At 39.4% G+C, this 27,553-nt stretch overlaps 5 protein-coding genes across 6 annotated transcripts; 4 read left to right on the top strand and 1 right to left on the bottom strand.

Moving 5' to 3' along the window:
• Positions 1-244: 244 nt before the first annotated feature.
• On the top strand, positions 245-1,999 carry LOC122088466 (activator of 90 kDa heat shock protein ATPase homolog). Its single transcript, XM_042657746.1, has 3 exons — positions 245-1,429; positions 1,526-1,605; positions 1,715-1,999. Exons 1-3 carry the CDS (start codon positions 554-556, stop codon positions 1,806-1,808), a joined length of 1,050 nt encoding a protein of 349 aa, XP_042513680.1. The 5' UTR covers positions 245-553; the 3' UTR covers positions 1,809-1,999.
• Positions 2,000-6,213: 4,214 nt separating this feature from the next.
• LOC122088465 lies at positions 6,214-13,749 on the top strand. 2 transcript variants are annotated; one of them, XM_042657745.1, is made up of 2 exons: positions 6,214-7,634; positions 13,333-13,749. In XM_042657745.1, the coding sequence occupies exon 1, from the start codon at positions 6,229-6,231 to the stop codon at positions 7,597-7,599; it is 1,371 nt and encodes a 456-aa protein (XP_042513679.1). In that variant the 5' UTR covers positions 6,214-6,228; the 3' UTR covers positions 7,600-7,634; positions 13,333-13,749. The 2 variants fall into 2 exon arrangements, with proteins under 2 accessions (XP_042513679.1, XP_042513677.1); XM_042657743.1 differs by having other exon boundaries at positions 13,315-13,749.
• A 1,778-nt stretch (positions 13,750-15,527) lies between these two features.
• LOC122090062 lies at positions 15,528-16,103 on the top strand. The gene has a single exon (XM_042659898.1). It carries the CDS (start codon positions 15,627-15,629, stop codon positions 15,885-15,887), a length of 261 nt encoding a protein of 86 aa, XP_042515832.1. The 5' UTR covers positions 15,528-15,626; the 3' UTR covers positions 15,888-16,103.
• A 940-nt stretch (positions 16,104-17,043) lies between these two features.
• LOC122088652 (thioredoxin-like 3-1, chloroplastic) lies at positions 17,044-20,059 on the bottom strand. The gene is made up of 5 exons (XM_042657969.1): positions 19,423-20,059; positions 19,222-19,296; positions 17,636-17,702; positions 17,468-17,485; positions 17,044-17,365 (listed from the first exon to the last, which is right to left on the bottom strand). The coding sequence occupies exons 1-5, from the start codon at positions 19,755-19,757 to the stop codon at positions 17,267-17,269; spliced, it is 594 nt and encodes a 197-aa protein (XP_042513903.1). The 5' UTR covers positions 19,758-20,059; the 3' UTR covers positions 17,044-17,266.
• Positions 20,060-21,440: 1,381 nt separating this feature from the next.
• On the top strand, positions 21,441-26,717 carry LOC122089823 (formate--tetrahydrofolate ligase). The gene is made up of 5 exons (XM_042659522.1): positions 21,441-21,781; positions 21,870-22,019; positions 23,868-25,043; positions 26,023-26,169; positions 26,252-26,717. The coding sequence occupies exons 1-5, from the start codon at positions 21,632-21,634 to the stop codon at positions 26,525-26,527; spliced, it is 1,899 nt and encodes a 632-aa protein (XP_042515456.1). The 5' UTR covers positions 21,441-21,631; the 3' UTR covers positions 26,528-26,717.
• Positions 26,718-27,553: the final 836 nt, after the last annotated feature.

The following is a 27,553-nucleotide window of genomic DNA, read 5'->3' as shown; positions in this document are numbered from 1 at the left end:
TCTTTTCAAGAATCAGGATCGGATTGCGGGATCCAGATTAGAATTAGCTGAGGCGAACCGATTCTGACCTTAAAAATACCGATTCATCAAGTTTGACTCGTCAAGAAGGACGAGTCAGTAAAAAGAGAAAGCTTATTTTCCAAAAATGGTCCAAATCAGACAGAAGAGGTCACTGACCGTACCAAATGTGGACCAAATCCAGAAGAAAGGTGTCTCCTCGCCTCCTTCTAGACACTTCCAAATTCCAAATTCCAAATTCCAAACACAAAACACAAAACACAGAAGAAGCATCTAGAGTCGCAAACCAGGACTCCTCGCTCCCCCTATATTACTTGATCTCTGTCCCCTCCCGTCTCTCTCATTTTCTTTCTCCGCTTTCTACTTTTACATGCATTCCCAACGCAGCGAACCTTCTTGTTTTCTTTCTCTCTTTCTCTTCTCCTCCCATCATTCTTGGAACTTCCAAGATTCAAGCTATCCGTTTTAGCAGAGCTTAGAGATAGCTCCTCTTTTCTTGTCTGTGTTCAGCAACCGTGTGAGCTCAAGAAAATCAATGGCGAAATACGGTGAAGGAGACAAACGCTGGATCGTGGAAGAGAGACCAGACGGCACCAACGTCCACCATTGGCACTGGTCCGAGACCAACTGCCTTGAATGGTCTCGCAATCTGTTAAGCAATCTCCTCTCCGACCTTACCATCATGGATGGCGAGGGAAACCTTTACATCAAGACCAAGAAGGTTGAAAAGGTCAACGGAGATGCCTACGTTAACATTCGCAAGGCAAAGATCATACCAGGTTACGAGATCAGTGTCTCCCTCTCGTGGGAAGGCGAGGCTCGTGACGCCGACGGCAAATCCCTCCTCAAGGTCGCTGGCTCCATTGAGATCCCTTACATTGCCGACGAAAACGCCGACGAAGACCCTGAAATCAAAGTCACTGTCAAGGACGAAGGTCCCATTGGGAAGAGATTGAAAGAGGCAGTCGTTTCCAAGGGGAAACCCATTGTGTGGGAGAAAGTTAGGGTTTATGTTCAGAGCATGGCCAATGGTGGTCCTGCGGCTCCTGCCAAGGAAGAATTGGAGCTCAAGAAGCCTTCCACTGACAAGTCTTCTTCGTCACCGGCGTCCGCTGCCGCCGCTGCTACTTCTTCTACTCAGACGAAGAAAGAAACGAGTAAGAAAGGGTTCAAATCGATTGCTCTGACTGAGAGGTTCCATTGTCGATCCGTGGATTTGTACGACATCTTGATGAATGAGAACAGTTGGAAATGGTTTAGTCAGAGTAATGCGAAGATCAGTAGGGAGGTCGGGGGCCAGTTTAGTCTTTTTGACGGCTCAGTCACTGGGACCAATCAGGAGTTGCAGGTGGGTAAGCTGATTGTTCAGAAGTGGAGATTCGGGAGCTGGGCTGATGGGATTCATTCTACGGTAAATTTATTTCTTGGTACCTAACATTTCCATGTCTTCATCATTGGAGATTAGCAGGAAAGCTGATCGCGTTTTGACACTTGATGGGTTTTGCAGGTACGCCTAGTATTTGATGACTCTCAATCAGGAGTGACGACTGTCAAGCTGACGCAGATTGATATCCCCGAGGAAGACAGGTTCGTTTTTGTTTGGTTTTCTTTCCGTCCTTCTATTGTTATGCAATCTTGAAAGAATCTTTTTGTTTCTGTTTCTTGACAATGTTTGTTTGTTTGTGCTGTGGTGCAGATATGGGAACTCCACCGTTGTTGAGAATACAGAGAAGGGATGGCGGGACCTCATATTCAACAAGATACGCGCACTTTTTCGTTTCGGAGTCTAAATTTTTGCACCAAAAGATGGCACTCAATGTAGAATCTTGAAACCAATCTTCTTGTCTTTTGAGTTTTCGACTGTTAATTGAATATAAAGATCAAATGGGAGATGGATATAGATGTTTGGTGCTAGATGCTGTGGACAACAATTGATTTGCTATTTCATGTTACTTCAGAGCACAATGCTTCTTGACTTGAATCTATCTTGCACCTTTTTCATGGGAGAATATGAGGTCTCAAATGCTTTTCGTTGGTTTTCATGGGGCGCCCATCTGTCTTTTAAAGATGCTTCATATTTCATTCTCAGTAGTGGAATAGAAGGATGTGCAAGCAGATCCTTCTATTCCATGTGTATTGCTGCAGATGAGATCAGATATATGCAATATAGAAGTTTTTTGGAATATACATGATGGATCCCTATATTATATGCATCTTTACCACCACCTTGTTTGGGAAAAGCTTCATGTAGCATATTTCAAGTTCCTTACCAAAAAAAAAACATGCTAGAAGTTCTAGAAACTGTTTCCTACATCATTTCGGGGATGTTAGGATGTAGGAACCATATAACTTTAAGAAGAAAAAAAACATGTAAGCCATTGTCCTGTTTATAATGAATGAAATTGTTCTAGTGAGCAGAGAATGGCACTTCTGATTAATAAAGAGTGAAATTGATTCATTATCAGAGACGAGTGACCATCCTAAATCAAGCGTGCAACTGTATCTGTTTCACATATTGCCTGACAAAATTGAAGGTTTGAAATTGTGATCCACCTAAGGTTGCAGTGGTTGATTTGATTCTAATTCTCTTGAGGCCAATCTCTTTGATTTAACAATAAAGACACAATAATTTCGTTTAGCTGCTTTGGTTCATGAAAAAGGAAAGTAAGGTTTCCATAATAATCAAGAAAAAAAAAACTACAAGAGGAGAGGAGAGAGTTAGACGCAGGGGATCGCAGGCATTACTCCTGGATAGAAAATATTTTCCCATCAGGTGATTATTAGTATAATCCTTCCCCCACCCCCCCCCCAAAAAAAAATACTAACATAATTATATCATATTGCATTGATGTGGCTTCTATATTGCATGTAAGCATAATTATATAAAAGTGCCATTGTTATATTACATATACTACAGGCCTAGGGTGCCTTGTCTCCTCTCCAATGCATTGGCGTGCCTTGGGTTGCCTTGTTGCCTTAACAACTATGGTTTGCATTAGCGTGCTAAAGCTCGAGATGATTCACTACTGTGAAGCAATAAACTGCACATCAACATATTTTTTATTATTTTGGGAAAAAAGAGTAAATTTGATCTCAGACTTTGAAGAACTGGAGTAAATGTATCAGAGGATAGTAAAAGATATGCATTGGTAAGGAATCATGAGAATCCTCTTCTTTGGGGTTTCTACGCAATATGGTCCCCACCCTCTCCCCCTCTTCCCTCTTTTTATCTTTCAGCCCGAGAAACAAAAATCCTGTTTTTGTTGGAAACAGAAGCTTGATGATGCTTCTTTAGCAAGTTTACTTGTGCTGGTAGTTCTACTAGAAGTTAATCTACCATATATCTATACTAACTTCCATTTTTATGGTCTGTTGTTTTTATTGGAGAACCTCCCGAATGAGATTTGTTTACTCAGATGTCTTTTCTTGCTTGATTGCTGATTCTGATTATTTAGTACCATGTTTTGGAATTATAGTAAGAAACTACGAGGTTATTTTGTGAAGGTTATCCATGAAGGTCAATATGTCTCTTTAGGAATACTGATCCAGTATGTTGGATCATTGCTGATCCTAACGTTTAGATATTTTCCAACTAGCATTGAATGGGGTTGTTGGGTTTGTTTCACAAGTAATTCATTGTGCTTCAATTCCTCCCTTTTTGGGTGCACATGATGCGATTGAAGATTGTCATAATTATTTTAGCAACAGCAATGCACGGGAGTGTGTTTGCTATTTGTTAAGTCTGTCTCGAATTCTTGACCCGTTTTGAAGATTGACCCGATCCGACATATTTTGGTGGCGACCCGAATGGGAATTTTTCTGAGATCTGTGATGGAAGCAGGCCCAAGCCCGGAGCCCATCACTGATCTCGTATGGGGGTGCGGGGGCTACGCCCCCGCGGTATGGTTCGACCGGATCGACCGTGACCCGATGGGTCGAACCGCTATTTGGAGTATATATATATGATGTACTGTTGCTTGTTGAGAGTCATTGTATTCTAGGGTTTTCACGAAGCTAGGGTTTCAGGGCGAGTTCTTCCTCGCCGCTGCTAGGGTGTAATCCTTCTTCTGCATAGTGAATCATCTTCTTCTTCGCCCGAGGACGTAGCACACCACCCTGGTGTGTGAACCTCGTTAAATCTCTGTGTCGTACGGATCTATTGTCTCTCTTTATTCGTGTTTCTTGGTGTTTGATCTAACACTATTGCATCAAGTAATCTAATGGTAATGAGTAAGCTGCTACCTTGTGGTTTGTTTGCTTTGAACCTCTGTTACATGCATTGCACAGGGGTTATCCCTGCGCTCAATTGATGAGTATCTGTAAGGCATTGAGGCATTCTGACCAAAAACACCAGAAAGGGTTATCCATCAGGGTAGAAAAGAGAAAAATTGCGACTGCCCTATCCTGCCTCTTGTGCCGATGCCCTACTGGTTTGGTTTGGCTCATTCTGCGTGGAGGTTCCATTATCTTGCTGGATGCCCTATTCAAGGCTTCAAGCTCTGCTTATGAATCCCCTTTAGGAATATTGATTGATTGATATCCCCAAAGTGGTCAGATTTGTTCAGAATACAAGGCAATTCTGCATACAGTTTGATTTATTTCCAAATAATGTTTCCAAATAAGGTCCCAGCTGCGGCACAGTTGGATTTGTGTTCAACTCACTTCTGAGAAAGCTGTTTCCCTATCCTTGACCTTATTCTTTTTGGATGTTTCTCCAGCAATTTTTAGGGAAGGTGAAAACCGACCTTATTAAATTCAGCATTCTAATCAGATCGTTCTAGGTCTGGACTCTGGACAGAGATGCAACTACTGTTGAACCTATGACCAGTTGAGATGTGACATGGGACTAATTCCTTTATTGATTGGGTGGTGTCTGGATTCTTGATTAGGGCTGTTCTTTATGTGGGATTTGGATTTATTAGATAATTTTCGATTTTTCTTCTATGACAGGGTCGTCATTTGATGTATAATTCTTGCAGATAAGCACGAATATGCATGCTTGATCTACTGCAATTAAGCTTAATTCATGCAGGATAGAGATCTGGTATTTTGATAGGGTTTAAGAATATTCTTAGGCACAGTACTTTGGATGGGAAAGGATAATTGAGGTCAGATGATCCCATCATATTTCTAGTTGGGCATGGAAGCAGCTGCTTGTGGTCATTGTACACTAGCTTTGGTGGTACAAACCCCACAAATCTAGGGGTTTCGTTTCTATAGAAAACAGGCTTTGGAGATGGCTATGTGAGGCACAAGGGAGGAGTCTGTAAAACTGGGGGTTAACTGTGCTGTTCAACAATTAGCAGCCAAATCTCTCTCTCCCCCTCCCCTTTCCAGAGGATTTTTGTGCTACCCATTCATCCCTCTTCTTCTAAGGGTATGGAAGATGAAGCAATGAACAGTACTGTAAAGCGTTAGGACGCTTCCCCGCTTATATATGATTTGGAAACCTCAGTGCACCTATTCCCTGCAAAGAACTTGGATTGAAATCAAGAGATCCCTGCTGTGTCAAATAAAGTTAGTAAGGAAATCACAAACTAATGAAGATAAACATGATAAATTTTATATCTATCATCTCTTTTTACGTAATTCCACAAAAAAAAAAAAAAAAAAAAAAAAAAAATCTATAATTGAGAATAATAATTTTATACAATTCAACAAAGACAACACCCAAACGGAAATTTACATTTTATATCTTTCATCTCTTTTTACGTAATTCCACTAAAAAAAAATCCATAATTGAGAATAATAATTTTATACAATTCAACAAAAACAGCACCCAAGTGAAAATTTACATTTTATATCTTTCATCTCTTTTTACGTAAATCCATAAAAGAAAAATTCATAATTGAGAATAATAATTTTATACAATTCAACAAAGACAGCACCCAAACGAAAATTTACATTTCAAAATCGAAAGTGAACGAATTTATTTTTTATTTGATTAGGTTTGATTCAATTTTATCTGGTTGGTTTTGTTTTAAATTGACAGTGTTACCTCACATAAACCTTGCCTGGCCTGGAGCTGGGTTGGTTATATACTTTTACCATTTTATGTTTTATTTGATATAAAATAGAATAAAATTATTAATATTAATTTAATAAGTTAAATAAAGACTCATGATTGCATACAAAAAACAAAACCATTGGATGAGGGCCGGATCCGAGTTTGTCCAATGGATCATGTAAAAATCCCTTTCTTTTAAGTCCATGAAACATGCGTCACCGTGTTCAGAATTCAGATACACCCATACAGACAGGTGCGAAAAGACAGAAATACCTACACCCTGGTTCAGACGTGCAGTGACCGTTCAAGCATATAGCATACACTATACAATACAAGGTTCTCAAAGACCGCACACGGTCTTCTTGCCCTCACGCAAGTGGACGGGTTATTTTTTTTTTACATTAGAATGTTTAATCAGTGGCAATTTGGAAATTCTCCGCCTGCCAGGGTTTCTGCGAAGAAAAAGCAATCCTCAAAAGTCAAGAACAGGACACCCACTGGCATTGGCAAAGTGGCAACTGGCAACAGCAGCAGCAGCGAGACGCACAGAGACAGAAATCGAAATGTCTTCAATTAGCGCCACGGCCACTACCGGCTCCGGCAACAGCAACAGCAACAGCAACAGCAACAGCAACAGCAACAGAAGGTTGACGTATTGGTGTCACGCGTGCTTAATGAACGTCTCTCTCTTCTCCTCTCAACCTCTTCTCTGCCCTCGTTGCAATGGCGGTTTTCTCGAGGAGATGGAATCATCCCCTACCACTCTCTTCACCCCTTACTCCTCCAGCCCTAATGATCCCAATAACACTCACTTCCCCATCGTCTCCCATCCGGAAACCCACTTCACCCCTGCCACCCACGACGACACCTTCGAAATCCCCGCCGCCGCCGTTTCCGACCAACTCCTCCTCGATCGCCTCATCCACCACCTCTCCGATCCCGACGTCGTCGACAACACTTTTCGTTATTATCAGCCCGCCTCAACTCCAGCATCCAAATCCTCCGTCGAATCGATCCCCACCATCAAAATCACTAGCTTATTGTTGGCTGCCGATACTCTTCTCTGTGCGGTCTGCAAAGACGAGTTCGTTGTCGGCGTCGAGGCCAAGCAGTTGCCTTGCAAGCATCTCTACCATTGCGATTGTATCTTGCCATGGTTGTCGCAGCACAATTCTTGCCCCGTCTGTCGCTTTTGCCTCCCCACAGATGAGACCGAGCAGCCCAGCCGCAGACCTACTCGAGGGGCTAGGGTTGCAATGAGGTTTAGGAATTTGATGGAGGATGAAGAATTCTTTGGGACTGGGAGTACGCTGAGGCTTTTTTCTCGGAGGCACAGGCTTGTGTTCCCGGCGAGGTCAATTGCTGCTACTGCCGACTCAACTCAGATGGCACAAGCTGAGACCAGCTCCGGGGGACCTGCGAACAGTGGGGAGACTGTTTCCAGCTGGCCGGTTGAGGAGGCTAGTAGGACCCTTTGGAGTGCTAGTAGTAGTGGTGGTGTGGGCGATAGTATCGCCGGATTGGATGAGGATGGTGACACTGTAATGTCGGAAATTAGGCGCTTTTTCGATTGAGTTGCTTTTGGGGATTCTGTTTTTGCAGACGCCAGGTACTTTTTCGATTTCTATTTCTCTCTCTCATTCTGCATGTATTTCTTCTTGTTTTATGGTCTCTGCTGAGATTTGATTTATATATCAAAGCTGTTATGCTATATACTACAACAACTCAGTTTTATCCCAACTAAATGGGGTCGGCTACATGGAGCCGTGCAAAGACAAAAGGAATAGTAAAAGAATTAGTATTTCGGAAGTCTGTAATTGTTAGGCATTCGAAATAATGGGTTGTGTGGCAATTTCTAAGCCATGACTGAACACAAGAAAGCTTGTTTTTTCCCTTTCCTCATAGGGTACGGTAACTGATCTCACTAATGTGAAACTGTAGGATATGAACAATCTATACAATGAAATAATTTGGAAATTATAAGTCATTAGCCATGCACTCAACTTCCTTAGTCATTTCTATTGGCATTTTGAAAGTTTCTGATGCAATGAAACCTAAATTCATAACTGCTCGTGCTTAGTCTGGACTTCTTTACGTTTTATCAAGCATCAAAACTCTCTTCTTTTGTACTTGATTGAATGATAATCTGAAGGTTGCAAAGCCTGTGTCATGGTCCACATCATGGTTCTAAGGATTGGAGACATGGTGTTAAGCTTTCAGAATCTAAAGATGAATATGAGTGCATCATGTGTTGCTTGCACATGATTCACCTGCTGGGGAGTCTTGCCCCTAATAATCAGGTTTTCCCCTGTTATTATCTTTCCCAGTGTGGCATTCCAGATGAAGGCCTTGATGGGATGGCAGGGATACGATCTAGATAGAAAATGGTTTTGTTGTTGTTGTTGATGATGATGATGAAAGCTTTGATGGAACGGCAGGGATGCGATCTAGCTAGAAAATGGTTTTGTTGTGTTTGTTGTTGTTGTTGTTATCTTATGATTGAAAAAGGTTTTCATTTTGTACTCTCCCTCTCTCCATTGGTTGGTTAGCATTATCTTCCTTTGATTCTTTCTAGGTTCCTTTTATATTGCATGAGAATTATAGAATACTTCAGTCTCGCCAATTCTTTGAGGTTCCATTTCTTTTAATAGAAAGCAATTTCTTGGAAATTCAACTTTTGGTTAGATTCATTTGTATTTCTATACCATTTTATCTTATTTTATAAATCTGACTTGACATATAAAATTATTTTGGCAAGGGATATAAGAGGAAAGAATCCAAATAAATGATGGGAGTGGTGATCTCCATGGGTGGTAGCTATATGGTTGACCAAGATACAACCACAGACACTATGGGAAAATAACTTCCAGAAAAGTTTATTGGATGCTATTTTACAATTTTTTGTAGGGATCTATTGGATTTCACTAAATTATTTTCTGTTAATTTTTATTACTATACAATGCCTCTTCTAATGTAAAGCTGATTTGGGCAAGTCAAACCAGCTCACAACTCTAGGATCTTTTAACCAAAGAACAACCATAAACCAACCCAAAAAACATGAACAGGAAATCAGACTATAAAGAACTGCAGACAAAACGACAGCAGAATCTGAAAACTCATCCAAAACTGATGGCTGGTTTGGCCTGGGCAGATTCTGAAAACTCTCACAGAATCTGCAATTTTCTGGGCAGAACTGAGAAGAAAACTGGATTCAATACCTGTAAGAACTTGGGCAGATCAGTAACAGTTTGTGTCGTTGGGAGAAGAAGAAAGAGTTAACTTGAATAGAACCTCTCGGGCTTACCACCGCAGAGAGTCAATTGGATTAAACACCAATTCCATCGCCCTTGATCGAACATAAGACAACTTTTCATGGTGAAGACAATAGCAATAGCCATTATTATTTTTTATTTTTTTATTTTTTTTATCAAAATCGTTCTAGCTTTAAGAGTCTCCTCTTCTTTATTTATAATGTTGATGGGGGAGGGAATTACAAAATAGAAGGTTCCTTTAAGGAAACCTTAATTTAGTCTCCTTATAGGCTAATACAATACTTAATAAAAACTAAAATTAAAAACTAGCTGAAAAAGGAAACTAACTACTAATGAGTAATGACTTGTCTCAATTAATAACTTGACTCCTGAGAAAAAAAATATAACTCAAATCAAACTTAACTAAAAATGAAACTAATGAATAATGAAACAAACTAGTAATCCCGTAGGCAACCATAAGGCCCCTCTTTCAGGCCCATAAAGGTGGTATATTACACTCAAAACACATGGGATCAAAGGCCCAACATTTATGGAACCCAAACCTAGGATTATTCTTAATAAAACAAGCCTAGTTTGGTGAAGAATTTGCATCAACTCTCCCCATCTTGCAATGATGAGGCAGAAATAACATGTGAGTGACAGCTTTGACCATTCCCAAACAAAATTCTGGTTGCTTGTAAACTTTCAGAATGCAGTCTTGAAGGTGTGGAACTTTCTCTTCAAAGAACCATGATGGCATAACAAACTTTATATGCTAGACCTCTGAATCAATGCCAACTGTGAATGTCGTGTGCATAGAATCGTCAACGTTGGTATCCTTTTCATCAAGGATTGAAGGAACAAGCTTTTCCTTTTCATCATGAATCACAAAGACTTCTTGTGGAGCGATCTCAATCACTACATCATCGTCCACGGCTTCAATATTGTCTACTCTGATTTCTTCAATATAGAACTCTTCAGTGAAATCTTCTAACTCTTCACCTTCTGTCTTTGAAGCTTTAAGAACTATCTCTTTATTTGTAACATTGATTTTAGGTTCTTTTGGTTTAAATAGAAGTATCTTCACTTCCCATGGATGTGCTATTAATGATTCTAGGACACCAACACATCGTACTGTAGCTAATCGTTCATGTATTCGCACCATTCGTTGATTCGGTTGCATCAACGTCTTAAAAATATAATCCAAGTCCTCAGGACTTATTTCACCATTGGCCATGTTCAACTCTGATAGTCTTTCAAGGTGGTTCTCTGCCATGTTCTGATACCACTTAATGTAAAGCTGATTTGGACAAGTCAAACCATCTCACAACTACAGGATCTTTTAACCAAAGAACAACCATAAACCAACCCAAAAAACATGCACAGGAAATCAGACTATAAAGAACTGCAAACAAAACTACAGCAGAATCTGAAAACTCATCCAAAACTGATGGCTGGTTTGGCTTGGGCAGATTCTGAGAACTCTCACAGAATCTGCAATTTTCTGGACAGAATTGAGAGGAAAACTGGATTCAATACCTGTAAGAACTTGAGCAGATCAGTAACACTTTGTGTTGTTGAGAAAAGAAAAAGAGATAACTTGAATAGAACTTCTCGGGCTTTTCACCGCAGAGAGTCAATTGGATTAAACACCAATCCATCAGTCTTAATCAAACACAAGACAACTCTTCATGAAGAAGACAATAGCAGTAGCCATATATATATATATATCATAATTGTTCTAGCTTTAGGAGCCTCCTCTTCTTTATTTATAATGTTGATAAGGGAGGGAATTACAAAATAGAAGGTTCCTTAAAGGAAACCTTAATTTAGTCTCCTAATACAATACTTACTAAAAACTGAAATTAGAAACTAGCTGAAAAAGGAAACTACTAATGACTCAACTCTTTAAGGAAACAAATATAATTTAAATCAAACCCAACTAAAAAGGAAACAAACTAGTAATCCCGTAGGCAGCCTTAAGGCCCCTCTTTTAGGCCCATAAAAGTGGCCTATTACACTCAAAACACATGGAATCAAAGGCCCAACATGTATGGAACCCAACCCTAGGTTTATTCCTAATAAAACAAGCCTAGTTTGGTGAAGAATCTGCATCATCTTCACTTTCAAGACATTTCCTGTAAAATAGTTTCTGTTGAAGTAGCCTAAGCTTAATCAAATATTTGTGGAACCTTAAGGCTATGTTTAGGACGTAAGAAATGAATAGAAAAGAAAAAGAAAAATATAATAAAACAAGGGTGGAATCAGTCAGATTTTGTCTGAGCCCTAGAAATGGAGTGTGAATTGGCCATTCTGGAATGGGGGGGGGGGGCATTCCAATTTTTTGTATCCGTGCCATAGAACCATTAACAGCGGTAGTGGCATCGGAAGGTTGGGCTTAGTAGGACCATGAAAGTTCTCATAAAGAGGATGAGTGAGGAACTTCGAAGGAGAGGGACAGCGAGGAAGAGGAATTACCACCCTGCAACCACCTCCCAGACTTCAATTAAAAACTCTGATCTCACTCTCCCCAGACCCCCTAAGTCTTTCCTCTTTCACAAGCACTGTTCCGTCTCTCCCCTGTTGTCTCTACACTCCTCAACCACAGTCGCAGGAGCAGTAGACTTCCTGCTAACAGTGCCAACAAGCTCTCTTCCTTCCACAAACTCCTGCTTACTGTCTGCCCTTCACTCTTTCTTTGTCCTCTGTACTGCTCTTGCCCTCTCCCTTTCTCTCTTCATTGCGGATGTCAATGTGGTGCCTACCTTTATAAGAGAAAATCGAAAAGAACTAGATAACAAAGAAATGGACATAAGAATCCAGAAAAGCGTTGAAGAGAAATTGAAAAGCTGAAAGTAAAATAATTTTATTGATATACAATTCGTATGCAGTACAATGCTCTAATTTGGGTCCTACATATAGCTCTGAAAAACTTTAAAACTCCTCCTAGAACTCAAGCTCAATCTAAAGGAACAACTGAGACTCTAATTATTGACCAAATAAACCTCATAAAACTAGGGATGCAATTTGAAATAAAAAGGGAAAACTGTAAACTTGTTTTTGAATCTGGTGAATCTCCAAGTAGAGCCAGGAGTTGCTGCTGGCACTGCAGGGTGGAATTTCAAAACTCAATTCTGATATGGAATGATGGAGAAACTCAGATTGAACTGTCAAATTTGTGATTTGAAGAAGAAATTGAAACCTATAAGTTGTAGGTAATGTCACTCATTGATAGGATTGGATTTGCTGCCAGCTCCTTTAGTCTGGTTCTCCATTTTCAACTTGGGACTACTAGAAACAACTGAAATGCTTCCTTCTGGACTGATCTGCTTCATCGCCAAACAGGTTTGATGAAGATCCTGGTGAGCTTGTCACTGTTTAGCTCTTCCAGAGAGCACTCCACAATTGTCTACATAACTAACCTTCTGTGGCGGCACCACCGCCACTGCTACAGAGACTCCGATTCTGAATTAACCGCCCATGTTAGTTGATTGATTCTAGGGTTAAATTACAAAAAAATGGTCCCATCTGTAGAAACTGAAACCTATGGTGATGTTGAAAACGTATATAGGTACTGTTCATAGAGAAACACAAAGATAATATGATCACTACAGATTCATAGAGAAACGTGTATAGGTACTGTTTACCGAAATACCCATATAACCCTAACAGGCTTTTAATGGTCTTTCGAAATCAACCCACAAACCCATGCGACAGAGTACAAGACTATGATCATATGTTTAAACTTTAAATATATGCTTAAATGGTACAAAAGACCGGTTATGACTTTGTTTTGACCATTTTGGTTACCAACAGATTTACCCATTAAGACTGAAGTAATGATAGTATGTGTGCCTTTCTCTCTTCTTTTTTCCAACTCTTTTTTTCTTGCATTCCTAACATAGCCTAATGTGCTGTTTACTTGGTATTCATCAACTATAGATTGGTAATGTGCTACAGTTTTCTATAGATTTTTTATGTTGCTTAGTTGTTTGATTTGTTAAAATTTGTATTCCGCTGTCCTCATTCTTTTTGCAGTTTGCATTCTTTTTTCAGTCTATGTACAATAAATTGTTAGAAGGGAGGTATTTCTGGTGTTCTACTCTCTGGCCTTAGCCAACTTGTCTGAAAGTGACCGTCTCCTTCCTGAAAGAAGAAAAAATTCCGGATCTTCTCCAAAACCGAACGATGGAAACAATCCACTGTACTTATTTAGTTAAAGAAGTAATTTGCGCCAGAAGACTTGCATACTTCTTGTATGTAAATGTGTGTTTCTTATGCGTTACCTTTTCTTCTTTAATCTCTTGCCTAATTAAGTCTTGTTTATTTTCTTCTCTACCAGTTACGTTTCTATTTGGGTGAGATGGAACCCATTCCTTAGATACCTATTTCTGTGGAATGTACATTAATTTTGCTTCCATTCTTTGAAATACCAATAAATACTAAGTAGAAGATGAAGCTGCTTTATTCTGACATTGATTTTTGTTTGCATGTTTCTTTTAACTTATCCACAACATTGACGAATGTGGATTAGGTTCATGTACGGGCTGATTCACATAGGTGGAATCCATCACAGATGGTTATTGGGTGGATTTCATTTGTGTGGATCAGCCTGGTTCACATAAATGGAATCCACCACAGTTGGTTATTGGGTGGATTTTATCTGTGGATCAGCCCCGAGAATGGTTCTCTTCTCGTAGAAGGACTTGATCCGCCGTCAACATTGACCAACCTAATGGCAACGCAGTCAACCAAATCACCGACCTTGGGTAATAGTTTTGAAAAACGTCCTGAGGTGGACATCTTGGTATGGCTTTCTTTCTGTTTCACGCTTGTGCTTGTTGCTGCAAATCCGCCAGAGTTATTATTACGATGGAGAGATCTTAAACCACATGATGTGAACCGAACAGGATTCTTGCTTATCACTTGACAATCTCGCCGTTGTCTCATGATCTCATCCAACGCTGGTCGAAACTTAAAACCCATTTTCACGTTTCATGCTCTAACACCCCGAGTTTCATCTTTCCAAGCCCCAGGGTGGATAAAGCCTCTTATGCTCTCTTCAATCTTTTCATAGTCCGACTTCACCTAATTGTTGTCCTTTAATTAACGTTGGAGGAGAAGGAAGAGATTCCACAGTGAGGAATACTCTGTAATTTCAACTTCTACTTCCCTCTTTTCTTTGTTTTTGGGAAAATAATGGATTTTTTTATTTTTAGTGGTGAAGAATACCCACAAATTTCACCTTCTCTCTCTCTCCCCCTTGTTTTTGGGGGTGGGAATGGTTAATAATGGATATTTTGGAGAGAGAGAGAGAGAGAGATCTCCTATGGCCTGGTGGATTCGGATAGGCCGGAAGTGGGATCGGGCTAGGTCAATTTTGATTAAAATCGAAATTGACCGATTCGGATTACGATTTTTTAAAACCCAGATTGAGACTTTTTCTGTACCCGATATCCATGTGAATTGAAGTGGCAAAAACAACCGATAAGGTATAATCAGGGGTGGCGTGGTCCTTTGGTTTTGGATTTCTTCTTCAAGTTGTGAACTTAGAGAACTCGTACGAGGATTAATAACAATCGTCATGGAAGCCTTAAGCATCCAACATTCCGTCTCTGTTCCGTGCATGCGTGCGTTCTGTGGTATTATATGTGGTCATGTCTGTGTCACTCTGGTGCTGGAGTGTTTTCTTCCTCCTATGAACATTAAAATGTAATGGAAAAAATTGAAAGTTTTCACGTTTTATCATCATCATCATCATCATCATCATCATCATCAGAACTAAGAAGGACGGACGCGATCAGGCATCCGCGTGTTGTGTAAGAAAATATCAATCTTTTGACTCTGAGAAACAGAGATGAACCCATTCAAGAGGGTTGCTTCTCTTTCTTGTGTTGGCTATAATGCTATATTGAGTCTGGAGGAGAGCTCGTAAAAGCAAGCAATTCCGTTCCGTCTCTCCAACTCTCTCTGTTGTAGACCAATGTCTGCATGGCAGGTACCAGGTATGGTGTGTCCTACCTAGTCCCGCCTTGAGATAGAGACGATGACTCACCTAGCGCCCACCTTCTTTTCTTCGTACAGTTAAAAGGAAAATGGAGTCAAACGAAAGCTCCTTCGCTGCCGTTTCTCTTTGTTGAAGCTGAAACACGTGTCTTCAAAATCGCGTCTTTCAACCGCCAATCAAAATGGCATGTGATTGTTGCTTCTCAATTCCCCAATCAATGTAAATATATATATTCACCAACGCAGAGGTCTTCCTAGTCATTCATTTCAACTTCATCTTCTGGGTTCATTCCTTTTCCTCTTGAGATTTACAGGTTAACAAAGCTTTGGGTGTAGAATTAAAAATGATGATGGAAAGCACCATAGGAGATATCCTACTGAAGGTGGGGATGTTCGCACTTATTCAAGCCCTGGTCTACTTCATCCTCTCCAAATCGTCCTCCATCTTCTCCAAAAACACCCCTCCTCGCTCCCTTACTTTCAGACCTGCTCGCTCTGTCAGCGTACGCCGATTCTTGGCTGCTCTCTCCGACATACCTGCCGGTGGTGAACCATCACCTCTTCCCCGAGAAGAAAATTCTGCTGCCGCGAATAAAAGATCTTAATTCCAATCACTTTCAACTGCTCTATATATCAATTTGGGATTTGACGACTGGAATTAGCTATCAATTAATTGCTTTGTATTACTTTGAATATTTGTATTACATCCAAATTCTGTGTGGCTACATGTAGGCGTAGCTGATTAATTTTTTATTCTTTATAATTAGTTTGTTATTTTAAGACTTGTGCCATAAATAAATAACTGAGGTTATGCATGGGTACGCTCTCTTGTTATTTCATGAATTTTGATCTTCGTATCGATAGAAACTAAATAAAATAGGGAAAAGGACCAATTTCCTTTGCACCCACAGGGCATCTATTCACCACAGGAGCAGCCATGAATTTAGCAATTGAAAATTTTGGGGACTTTAGATGCCTTCCTATATCAGTTGTGCTTCTCCACCTAATAACTTAAGTATTTGGATCAAATAATTCAACTTGGCATCCACAGTCATCAAGCTCAACATTAATGAACATTAACGATAATCGATGTATGGTGACCTTGAAAGAAGAGCCACAAATGCCAAGTGTATTACAACGTTAAAGATGGGTAAGTATAGAATATTCATACATTGGAAAACTCTGGAACCATCATGCCTTCATTATATCAATTGCCCAAAGATTCTAAAACTTGTGATCTGTCAAGGTTTGATACCTATCTGATACTAATCTGAATAAGCCTAGATTAGACCATATCCAACAGAATTATTCTTGTTTTTTTAATAAAAATCAATTTTTTATTATATTTTTACCCTTACATCATGCCTGTGTGTTGGTATCGAATCAGCCTGGTCAATGCCAATACTCACTGAACCAATCTAAGTTTTAAAACCATGGTTTTGAAGCTTTCCACCAATAGAAACTGCTTTTTCAATTCAAATCTCAGTTTGAGACTTGAGGGCTGTAATAAGGTAGTCTAGTATTGTTTTCGAACCAGTATGTCATCCAAAATGCAGAAGAAGAGAAGAAATTCGGTCCAGTACTAACAATACAGTAGCATTTAATTTAAACCAGGCATCAAACAGTTAATGAGCAGTAAGAGTTGGGCTTCTAAAAGACTTCCTACTACCTACTTCCTTTAGATGAACTGCTGCAACCTGCAAGTAAGGCATGCCTCATGCATTCGGATACTAAGTCTTGTCTTTAAAATGGTGTTTAAGTTGTGTTCATTTTGTTAGCGCAATGCGCATCATTTTTTATTGTATCATTATTTTAAAATGAATTACAGACAATGTGTCACATTAGACGAACTGGAAAGGGTAGGTAGAATTATAAACAAATAGTATATAACTTTTTTCTTTTTTTTGATAGAACAAATAGTATATACTCGCATACGTGAATGAGTTACAAAGGACAAGAAGACGAGAGGTATAAAACTTGTCCATTAAACATATTTTTGAATCATCTCTCTGACTTCATCAATCACCAACCATGCTTTATGCCCACCAATCACCTCTTCCTTCATCTCTCCATCTTTCCACAACTGCAATTCCATCCCATTTCTTCCTTTATTTTCTTTTCTCTTTCATCATGTTCATATATTTAGATGAATGAAAATTAAAGAAATAGCAAGAGATCAACTAACCTGAATTGTAGGCATTTTCTGAGATGGGGAATGGGGCCAAAAAAAAAAAAAAATTAGGTCTACCTTATTCATAAGAGATTGATACAACTAATTAAACCCCCCCCCAAAAAAAAAAAAAAATAAATAAAAAAGGATGAGAGAGGGGTTAAAGGGTTTAACTTCACATACTGATATGTTTCCACGCTTCACAAGAGCTTGAGAGACTTTGTTGACATCCACATAATAGAATTTGATCCTGAGATAATATAAATTTGAGAGTAGGTGAACCAACTATCCACATATTTTACTAATCCATATATATAGCTCATCTTTTTGTTGGCAGACTCATGCCACATACTAGAATTTTTTTCTAATGATTATATGTCCTGTTATCTCACCCATTGGTTCATCTTATAATCCAATAGGGCGGGTATCACTTGGGGCTTTTCTGTAAACCTAGAAACTAATAAGGAAAGATTTATGCAGTGTTTGGTATGCATTCTTGGAATTCATTCTAAGGTCAATAATTTATTCTAAAAAATCATATCAATCGCAATCTTAATTTCGGAAAATCCATAATTTCAAATGCTTTCGAAGTATAATTTTATACTTCATTTTATTTAACTATGATTTAGAGTTGAAATCTTTAAGTGGTTTTGTGTCGAGGACTCAAAAAACATCGAGATTGAGAAGATGAAATGACAACTATACGTTAATAGTAATTCCAGAAATTTAAGATCATTAGTGGATTTTTGAAAAGTAGTTCCTAGGGAGAGTAGAACTTGTAGGTGAAACAGGCTAGTTTTTCAAACCCCACCCAACCTTGAGTCGTCTTAGTTCAGCACAAGTCCAATCCAAGCCTGAGGTCGGCTTGAGATATCTCACGGCTGTAATAGACCACGATAAGGCAGATTTGGCCTTGATTAATTTTTCAAGGCTGAGATGGGTCTGACTGACCTCTGTTTAGCACTTTCTTTTTTTCCCATTTGTGTCCTTGTATGCGCTAGAAAAGAAGAAGGGGGGGGGGGTGAGGGGATGAAACAACGTTGATCATTCTTGAAAATAATCCTTAAGGCTTAAAATCTTAAATGTAATACGTAGTTATAAAATTAGGATCAGTACTCCACCCTGCGGTTTCAACATAAGCCTTTATTGGAACTTATGGCAGTCCCTGATTTATATGGCTAAACTAATTACATCACTAGTTCAACTCATGACCGGTTTCTGCAAAAGAAAAAAAAATATATAGACAAATGTTTTTGTTAGATAAAGATAAACATGTTAATCGTAAGCCCTTTTATGGCAAGCAGGGCATGTTAAGACTTGAACCTACAACCAACCGGCTCAAGGGATGATAGATTGGGGACATTTTCACCATTAGACTACCAACCATTGGTTAAATCATTAGTTAATAGAGAGAGAAAAAAAAAAAGTATAACGAGGTCAAAGAAGAGAGAATGCTATTCCCTTTTCTCTTAAACCTTGTGTTTTTGGTAAGCCCTTTTCTATTTCTATTAAACCATATCGCACTACTTTTGAGGTTTGCCTATTGGTTTGATTTAAGAAGCACCTCCAACTTTCCTATCCTCTCTAGTGACTGTAACGGTAATCTGTGTGATTTTTCTTTCTTTTGTAGAAGTAGTCTGTGATTTATCGTATGTGCGACGGTGTGTGTGTGTCTGTGTGTGTGTGAGAGAGAGAGAGAGACAGAGAGAGAGACAGAGAGAGGGAGAGGGAAAGAGGGGGGGGGGCTGTGGCTTTAATTAACCACTCACCTCGTATCATACTCTGCTGCCAATTTCTCCAGTTTAGGCTTCAGATAGATGCATTTCCGGCACCAAGCAGCCATCCTAACGAAGGAATTTCACATAAAAAAACAAACTCATCAAACGCAGAACTCAAGAGTTCATATCAGAAGTTAACAGCCCAAGATTAGGAGTTCAGAGAGAGAGAGAGAGAGAGAGAGAGAGAAAGACCAGTCGATGATGATGGGTTGGGAAAGCTGTTGAGCCTGGAGGAGAATCTGATCCAGTTGATCATCATCGCCAATGTGTTCCATTTCAACCACGGTGGGTCCTGACACACCTTGCCAAAACGCTTCTGCCTTCAATTCTTTTCTCCATTTTCTTCTCCACTCCCTCTGCTTAGTAATATCGTTCCCGAAATATGATGTAGACGTAATGAACCCCACTCCGTTTACAATCACTGAACAGCTTCCACTACTTGATGACTGCTGCTGCTGTTGTTGATGATCTCTCTGATGATATACTTCTCTGTATAGAATGTGAGAGTTCGCAGCTAAAACTGACATTCTCTCTCTCTCTCTCTCTCTCTCTCTCTCTCTCTCTTGTGAGCAAAGGAAAGTGTAATTTAAGCCGATGATGCGTCAACTGAGAAACCACAAGAAAAGCATTGGAGGCTGATCAAACTGGAAATTGTAACTCTAAATTGGCAGGATTTCAGATTGAGATTGAGAAGGGAAGACGCCTTGGTTTTGGTTTCTTACACACGGAAATTCGCAAGTGAAAATGGCTGAGATGATCACAGAAATTGTCTGTTTGGGTGTTGGCATTGGAGAGAACCTTATCCAGAAGAAGCGATGTCAGATGAGTCGGGAAAGAAGAAGATTAGCCACAGTGTGGGCCCACCATAACCCAATAAATATCTCCCACAGATTTTCAATATTGTATTGTAAGAACTATAGTACGGTATAAAAGCAATGTTGAGGGTTATTCCTGAATCCTTTAGATAGCCCACAGTATGTACATGATCAACATTTCAACCAAATTAATTTAAATGGGCCCCTAAAAAAATATGGGTCTGTTTTTTCATGTATAGTTGTATTTCATATAGGAATCGCTACTATGTTAAATTGCAGGTTCTTACCAATGATGAGATGGGAATTCGGATCATCAATTAAAGGGGTTTTATGAAGAGAGAGAATGTGATGTCCACGAAGGATGTCCAAGTGTGTGTGTATGAATATGCACATTGACATTTTAAAAAAAAAATATATATTATATGCAGATTAATTTTAGGAAAAATAACTAAGTCTGGGAGTGGGTCCTATGCCAGTGCTTCCATGTGTCTACATGTGCCTTCTTGAAAAATATATTTATCTCTTATTCTAAGAAAGAAAGAGATAAACACAAAGAGACCTAGCTCGCTTTTGGAGAGATAATCAATTCTCTTAATTTAAATGGCCCCCAAGAGGCAATTATTATAAATGAATGCTGAGGAGTGGGACTACTTTAATGGAAAAAGATCCTCTTCAATTGTTGGGACGCCTAATTAGCCATCCGATAGTTGGGTGGATCGAAGGATATAAACCCATGTGTTGAAATACATGTCCAAATCCTCCCAGCATTGGATGACTAATTAAACACTAATTGAGTGACCCACTAATTAGAGAGGAGCAACTCTGATGGAAAATTTTCTTATTCTCTTCTTATATGATTTTTAATTGTTTTTTTTCCCTACATTGGCCTAATCATGTGGACCCATTTGAATAATATAGTTCTATCTTCTATGCACTATTATTGGTGTGGTTTGGGAGATTCCCTCGCCATCCAAATAGAACATTATACCTATCAAGAGTGGAGAGCTACTTAGTGTAATCAAGCTTGTAATCCGTATGATAAAGATTAATTTGGATAAAAAACAATTAATTTCAGTAATATATATTTTATTTTAAATCGTATCTAAGAATGGGTTTTATGTTTCATGTACCAAGTAAGATGATGATGCAAGATTTACACAAAAGAAAAAGATCTTCTATTTTTTTTAGGAAAAAAAAAAAAAAATCTTCAATTCACCAACCAAAAAAAAAAAAAAAAATTCCTCGTCTCTTATTTGTTTTCCTTGACAGCAATATTCGCACCATAGAAATAGAAAAATAGAAAAATAGAAAAATAGAAAAGAAAGAAAAAGATATCCGATCACTCCTTTTCTGCCACCAAATTTGTGCCGCTGACTTGAAGACAGCTCAGAGTACGAAAGCAAATGTCTTCCGTCTCTGGACGGTTATCTCGCTCTCTGTAATCCATCTATCACCTTCATCCTTTTGCCCTATAAAACCGCTCCATCTGCGGTTCTTTCTCCACATTGTTGCGGTTGTAGAGCTAGTGGTTTCTTAATATTAAGTCAAAGGGTATTCTGGAATCCAGAAATACTGATTCCCCGGAAATGACTACGAGAAGATTGCAGGTTGTTTCACCTGTCCCTGCAGATATCGACATTGCGAACTCAGTTGCACCTCTTCATATTTCAGAGATTGCCTATGAGCTCAATCTCAACCCCAACCATTACGATCTATATGGAAAATACAAGGCCAAGGTAGTCAAACTCCCTTCTAACTCTCTGTTTATATTCATTGTTTACAGCTTCTTAGAGATTTGAACGTTCCGGTTTTTTTCGCTTTCAGGTTCTTTTATCGGTTCTTGATGAGCTTGAAGGTTCTGCAGACGGCTACTATGTTGTTGTTGGAGGAATTACTCCTACCCCTCTTGGAGAAGGCAAATCTACTACTACTGTCGGTCTATGTCAAGCATTGGGAGCTTTTCTGGATAAAAAGGTGATATTTTTTGTTTCTGTTTATGAACCCTTTTTTTTTTTTCTGTAGGTTGGGTATCTTTCGTTTTTGCTGCGCGTGCCTTCTGAATATTCGTTTGAGGATGGGGGAGAAATCCAATTGACTTGTGTTTAATACTAATTTTTTTCGGAAGATACATCAAATGCTCACAGTGAATTATTTAATATTCGCATTTACTAAACGTAGATGAATCACTGAATAGAATCTTAAAGCAATAGTTGGAAGTCTTCAACGGGGAAATATTTTTGAGAAGAAGTTCTGTTGATGGTTTCTCTCATTACCTGTTTTTGGTGATAACTGTTTGATGTGCTGAAGCAGCTTCTTTCTTGTCAAAACTGCCTAAAATAGTTTAGAAACCTTGTGATGGCATTGGCTTCATGGCCCATGTACTGGATTGCTACTCTTTAGCAATCTATTTGATGGCCGCCTATCAACATCTTTATCATCAAAGTTTGAATTTAGATGACATAAAGTCCTACAATCCGAGACTTAAGCCAGTTTACTGCTGGTTAAGTCGTGGCATAATGCAATTTAAGTTACAGTTTTAGCTGGCTGAGTCAACCTGATCTTAATTGTAACCTAAGCTGATTGAGTTTTGACAAAGATTGGATTCAGAAATGGGATTTAGTCATTGTTATGAGTTAAGCAACTTTTTTGGTGGCATGGCTCCTGATTACCTACTTGTTGAGTAAAATACTTGGGCCTTGGCACGAATATCCAATCTGCTGTGTCTTTGAGTTTGGAACGATCAAAATGTTCCACTCATGATCATATCAATATCCATTCAATTCTCAGTTTCTTACTTTATTCATTTATTTTTAAACCCACACAGGGTTTTGGCCCTTCTTGTAAACCCTGGCAGTGAAATAGGATAAATCTTTCCGGTCCATCTCTTTTCATAAAGGAAAATTTTGTGTCGGGGAGTCCATAAATCTTTACTTTGGACAAAACAACATGCACTAAAAAATGATGAACAAAGCCTTCCTGAAGTGTTCTTGAACTTATTATTGCATTCATGGACTTTGGTTAAAGCTATGATTCAGTATGCAGACAAAAACTTTGCCTGACCCTGCCCCAGCCCCAGCCCCAGCCCCAGCTTCAGCCTGGTACACTAGCAGCTTCATATGAAATGCCCCAATTATTGAATCAGTGGGAGACCTCAAAATTTTTTAAGAAAAGGGGCCAAGGATTCCAGTCTGGGGATAGTTTCAGATGGTACCAGCCAATCCGCCAATACAAGACCAATATCCCCAATTCCACCACCACCCCCAAAAAAAAACCTCAGCCAATGTTGGATTGGGTGATCCAGGTTGGGATCAGACACCACTGATACAATCTGGGATCCTGACTTCTAAAAAGAAAAGCAGCTTGATGCCTATTTTTCTATAATTCTTTAAGGAGGTTAGATGTATGTGCCATAGATGGGATGGAAAAGATATTCATAGCAAGAGCATATAATGATTTCTATTACAGTTCTTGCATTTTATTTTTAAGCCAGCCTATTTGGAAGATTTACAATAATCAACCTCACTTCCCACTTGGACGGGTTAAAGAGTTTCTGCTGGAGCCTTGTCATTGAAGTTGCTCTGGTTTTTTTCATTTTGCATGGCTTTAATTGTACGAAATTTTAGATTCTTTATCTTTGCAGCTTTTACTTTCTGTCATGATTGACGGAGATGAAGTTTTTATAATGACAGATTGTAATTGGGATATATTGGATGCTTCCGGCTATTTTGTTTCTAAGTTAATTGTTTGATGAAATCCTCCCAAACCTAGTTTTTGATTATTATGTTCTCCATGAATCATTTATGTATCCTTATGTACTATTAGGTTGTCACCTGCCTTCGTCAACCATCTCAAGGACCAACTTTTGGAATTAAAGGGGGTGCTGCAGGTGGTGGTTACAGTCAAGTGATTCCAATGGATGAGTTCAATCTGCATCTAACAGGTGATATTCATGCGATAACAGCTGCAAACAACCTCCTTGCTGCTGCCATTGATACCCGGATTTTCCATGAGTCAACCCAGTCAGATAAGGCCCTTTTAAACAGGTTATGCCCACCTAATAAAGAACGTAAACGCAGCTTTGCTGACATAATGTTCAGACGCCTCAAGAAGCTGGGCATCTCCAAGGACAATCCTGATGACCTTACTCCAGAAGAAGTGAAGAAGTTTGCCAGGCTTGACATTGACCCTGACTCTGTCACCTGGAGAAGGGTTATGGATGTCAATGATCGCTTCCTGAGGAAGATCACAGTCGGGCAAGGCCCTGAAGAAAAAGGAATGGTGAGAGAAACTGGTTTTGACATCTCAGTCGCTAGTGAAATCATGGCAGTCCTGGCCCTGACAACTTCTCTATCTGATATGAGAGAGAGGCTAGGGAAAATGGTGATAGGGAACAGCAGGGCTGGTGATCCAATTACAGCGGATGATCTTGGTCTTGGGGGTGCATTGACTGTGCTAATGAAAGACGCCATCAACCCAACTCTGATGCAAACTCTAGAGGGAACACCAGTACTTGTACATGCAGGGCCTTTTGCTAATATTGCTCATGGGAATTCTTCCATTGTAGCTGATAAGATTGCACTCAAGCTGGTGGGACCAGGTGGATTTGTTGTCACTGAGGCTGGCTTTGGTTCTGATATTGGCACTGAGAAGTTCATGAATATAAAATGCCGGTACAGTGGTTTAACACCTCAGTGTGCTATTATAGTAGCAACAATAAGGGCCTTGAAGATGCACGGTGGAGGTCCTGAGGTGGTTGCTGGGAGGCCTTTAGACCGTGCCTATACGTCTGAAAATGTGGCCCTTGTGGACGCTGGCTGTGCGAACTTGGCCAGGCATATTGCCAACACAAAAGCTTATGGGGCGAATGTTGTGGTTGCGGTGAACATGTTTTCAACTGATTCTGAAGCAGAGCTAAATGCAGTAAGAAATGCTGCTTTGAATGCTGGTGCATTTGATGCTGTTATATGCACGCATCATGCTCATGGTGGAAAGGGAGCGGTTAGTAACATTATCCTCATTTTGACATTTTTTTTGGGTATTGCAAGAAAATCCATAACAACGTAACAAATCTACACCCCCACCCCCTCCCCCCCAAAAAAAAAAAAGAATAAATAAATAAATAAAAAATAAACCTACTGCTGTAGTAGTGCAAGTGGTATACATGCTCATTTATCCATGTTGGCCAATCTATAGTTTCCACATAGGTGATTTCCGACTATCAGCTGAGCCTTTTTCTTAGGCTATTCACTTGATTGTCTATACCTTTTGGATGGTTCTGGAATCATCCAGGAAAGAAGTCACTTGTCAGATGGCTTGAATTGATTGGGGTGGGAAATCTTGCTTTCTATTTCTTGGATGTGGTCAGACTTAAGTGCTAGTAATCGAGGGAAATAATGGCACATGTTTTTTTTGCATATACAGACAGAAATGGCACAATATTCTTGTATAAACATGGGGCCTTTGCCATTTAACTTGCCTACATGCCCATTCTTTCATAACTAGACAGCCTACATGCCCCATGTAGATGTACCATTACTCCCAATGTAAATGTTTGCACATTCTGGTGATTGTTAGCCTTCTAATTCTGTCGTTCTGGATAAATCTTGGAATTATCCAGGAGGAAGTCCATTTGTCAACTGCAATGATCGTGCGTGATAGAAAATTTCCTTGTGGGGGACTAGTGATTGGAACTTGGTTTTATTTTATATCCACCACGTGTGTTGGAGTCTCTGATAATATTTATTGAAAGCTATCCATTCCATTATTCTACAATGGCACAAGTAGTAGATATACATTTATCAGTGATGGAAATGATGAAAATGCATTTCTATTTTTTCTGCGAAGCACTATCAAAATCAAAGGGCCAATGTGTTAACTTGACCATTGACTTGTGGCTAGCTTCTCTATATTGGCCACACACTAAGCCCACAAATAGATTGATTGCTTCAACTGGTTAACTTTTGGCAAAAAAATTTAGGTTGACCTTGGTGTTGCCGTTCAAAGAGCCTGCGAGAATGTGACACAGCCGTTGAAGTTTCTGTATCCTTTGGACATTAGCATCAAAGAGAAAATAGAGGCAATAGCAAGGTCCTATGGTGCAGCTGGTGTTGAATACTCAGAGCAGGTAGATCTCTGGTCTAACTGCATTTGCAATTTCTGTGTTATAGGTTGCACTATACTGATATGAGTTATCCCTTTTTGTTTAGGCGGAGAAACAAATTGAGATGTACAGCAAGCAAGGATTTTCTGGTCTGCCTATTTGCATGGCAAAAACCCAGTATTCATTCTCCCACACCCCATCTGAGAAGGGAGCACCATCCGGATTTGTGTTACCGATCAGGGATGTCAGGGCCAGCATTGGAGCTGGATTCATCTATCCTTTGGTTGGGGCTATGAGTACAATGCCAGGGCTCCCAACACGCCCCTGTTTCTTTGACATTGATGTCGACATCACCACTGGAAAGGTTCTCGGTCTTTCTTGAGTGGGAAAGGTTTTGGATGTTGTATCGTAGGTTTAGACAATATGAGCTTGATGGTAGATGTTCTCGCTTCTTTTCACCCAGGTGTTTGTTACTTTGTGGAAGAAATGTTGGGAAGGCCAATTCTGTTCCTACTGTCTGAAATCAAATAAATTAAAAAAAAAAAAAAAAAAATCTTGTTTTGTAGTTTTGATTCCTTGGTGTCATTAGTGTATATAAAATTTGAAGCAAATGAACAAACAAAAAAGGAAGATAAGCTACCTTCCCAAGGAAAGACAGGGAGGATACAAAGAAACAAACTCAGACAATGGAAGATGGAATGGAAAACTTCTTATATTGAATGTGTGATCCTGACAGTTTGAAGATTGTTTTATTAGTAATTACTTGCCTTCTATGCACACAATTGGAACCTTGACACTTTGTGGTATATCTCTCTGCTAGTTTCTTACATTGGCAAGTTCTTTCATTTTTCTTCCATCCTGTGAAAAAAATATAACAAATTTATAGACATTTGTGATTAATGTCAATAATGTGCGTATTACAGGATTCCCTTAGCCAACTGATAAGAGTTGACTGGTACATCCCTCATTTTGGTTGGTTAGAGCTGCAGGGCATCATCTGTATTTACTACCCATTGATGGTTGATGCAGCCCAGGTTACCAGATTACATGGCCATAGATTTCAGAAAAAATTTGCATTAAGGCCTGAACATCTGAAGAATAGATTATAGAACCTATAGGACTGGGGTCATGAAAGAATCCATCTAATGAATGGTTTGGATCCTATTCATCTGGTAGGATCTTCCATGGGGGGGGGGGGGTTAAGCAAAATGTCCAGGAGGCTTATTCTGATATATTTGAACCGCCTGGACGAATGGGCACATAAATGAATTCAAAAATCTGAACAGGATCGGCCGAGATCCCGATTCCTCTTGATCCAGAATGGCTGATTTACACTCTGTTTGCAGGGTTCTGGCAGAATATGACCGATCCGGGCTGATCTGGAATGGAATTGAATTAGAATGGACTA

This window comes from Macadamia integrifolia, chromosome 9, assembly GCF_013358625.1.
Source record: "Macadamia integrifolia cultivar HAES 741 chromosome 9, SCU_Mint_v3, whole genome shotgun sequence".
Classification (NCBI taxonomy): domain Eukaryota; kingdom Viridiplantae; phylum Streptophyta; class Magnoliopsida; order Proteales; family Proteaceae; genus Macadamia; species Macadamia integrifolia.
Note: the sequence above shows the minus strand (reverse complement) of the source record. Positions and strands in the feature narration are given on the sequence as shown.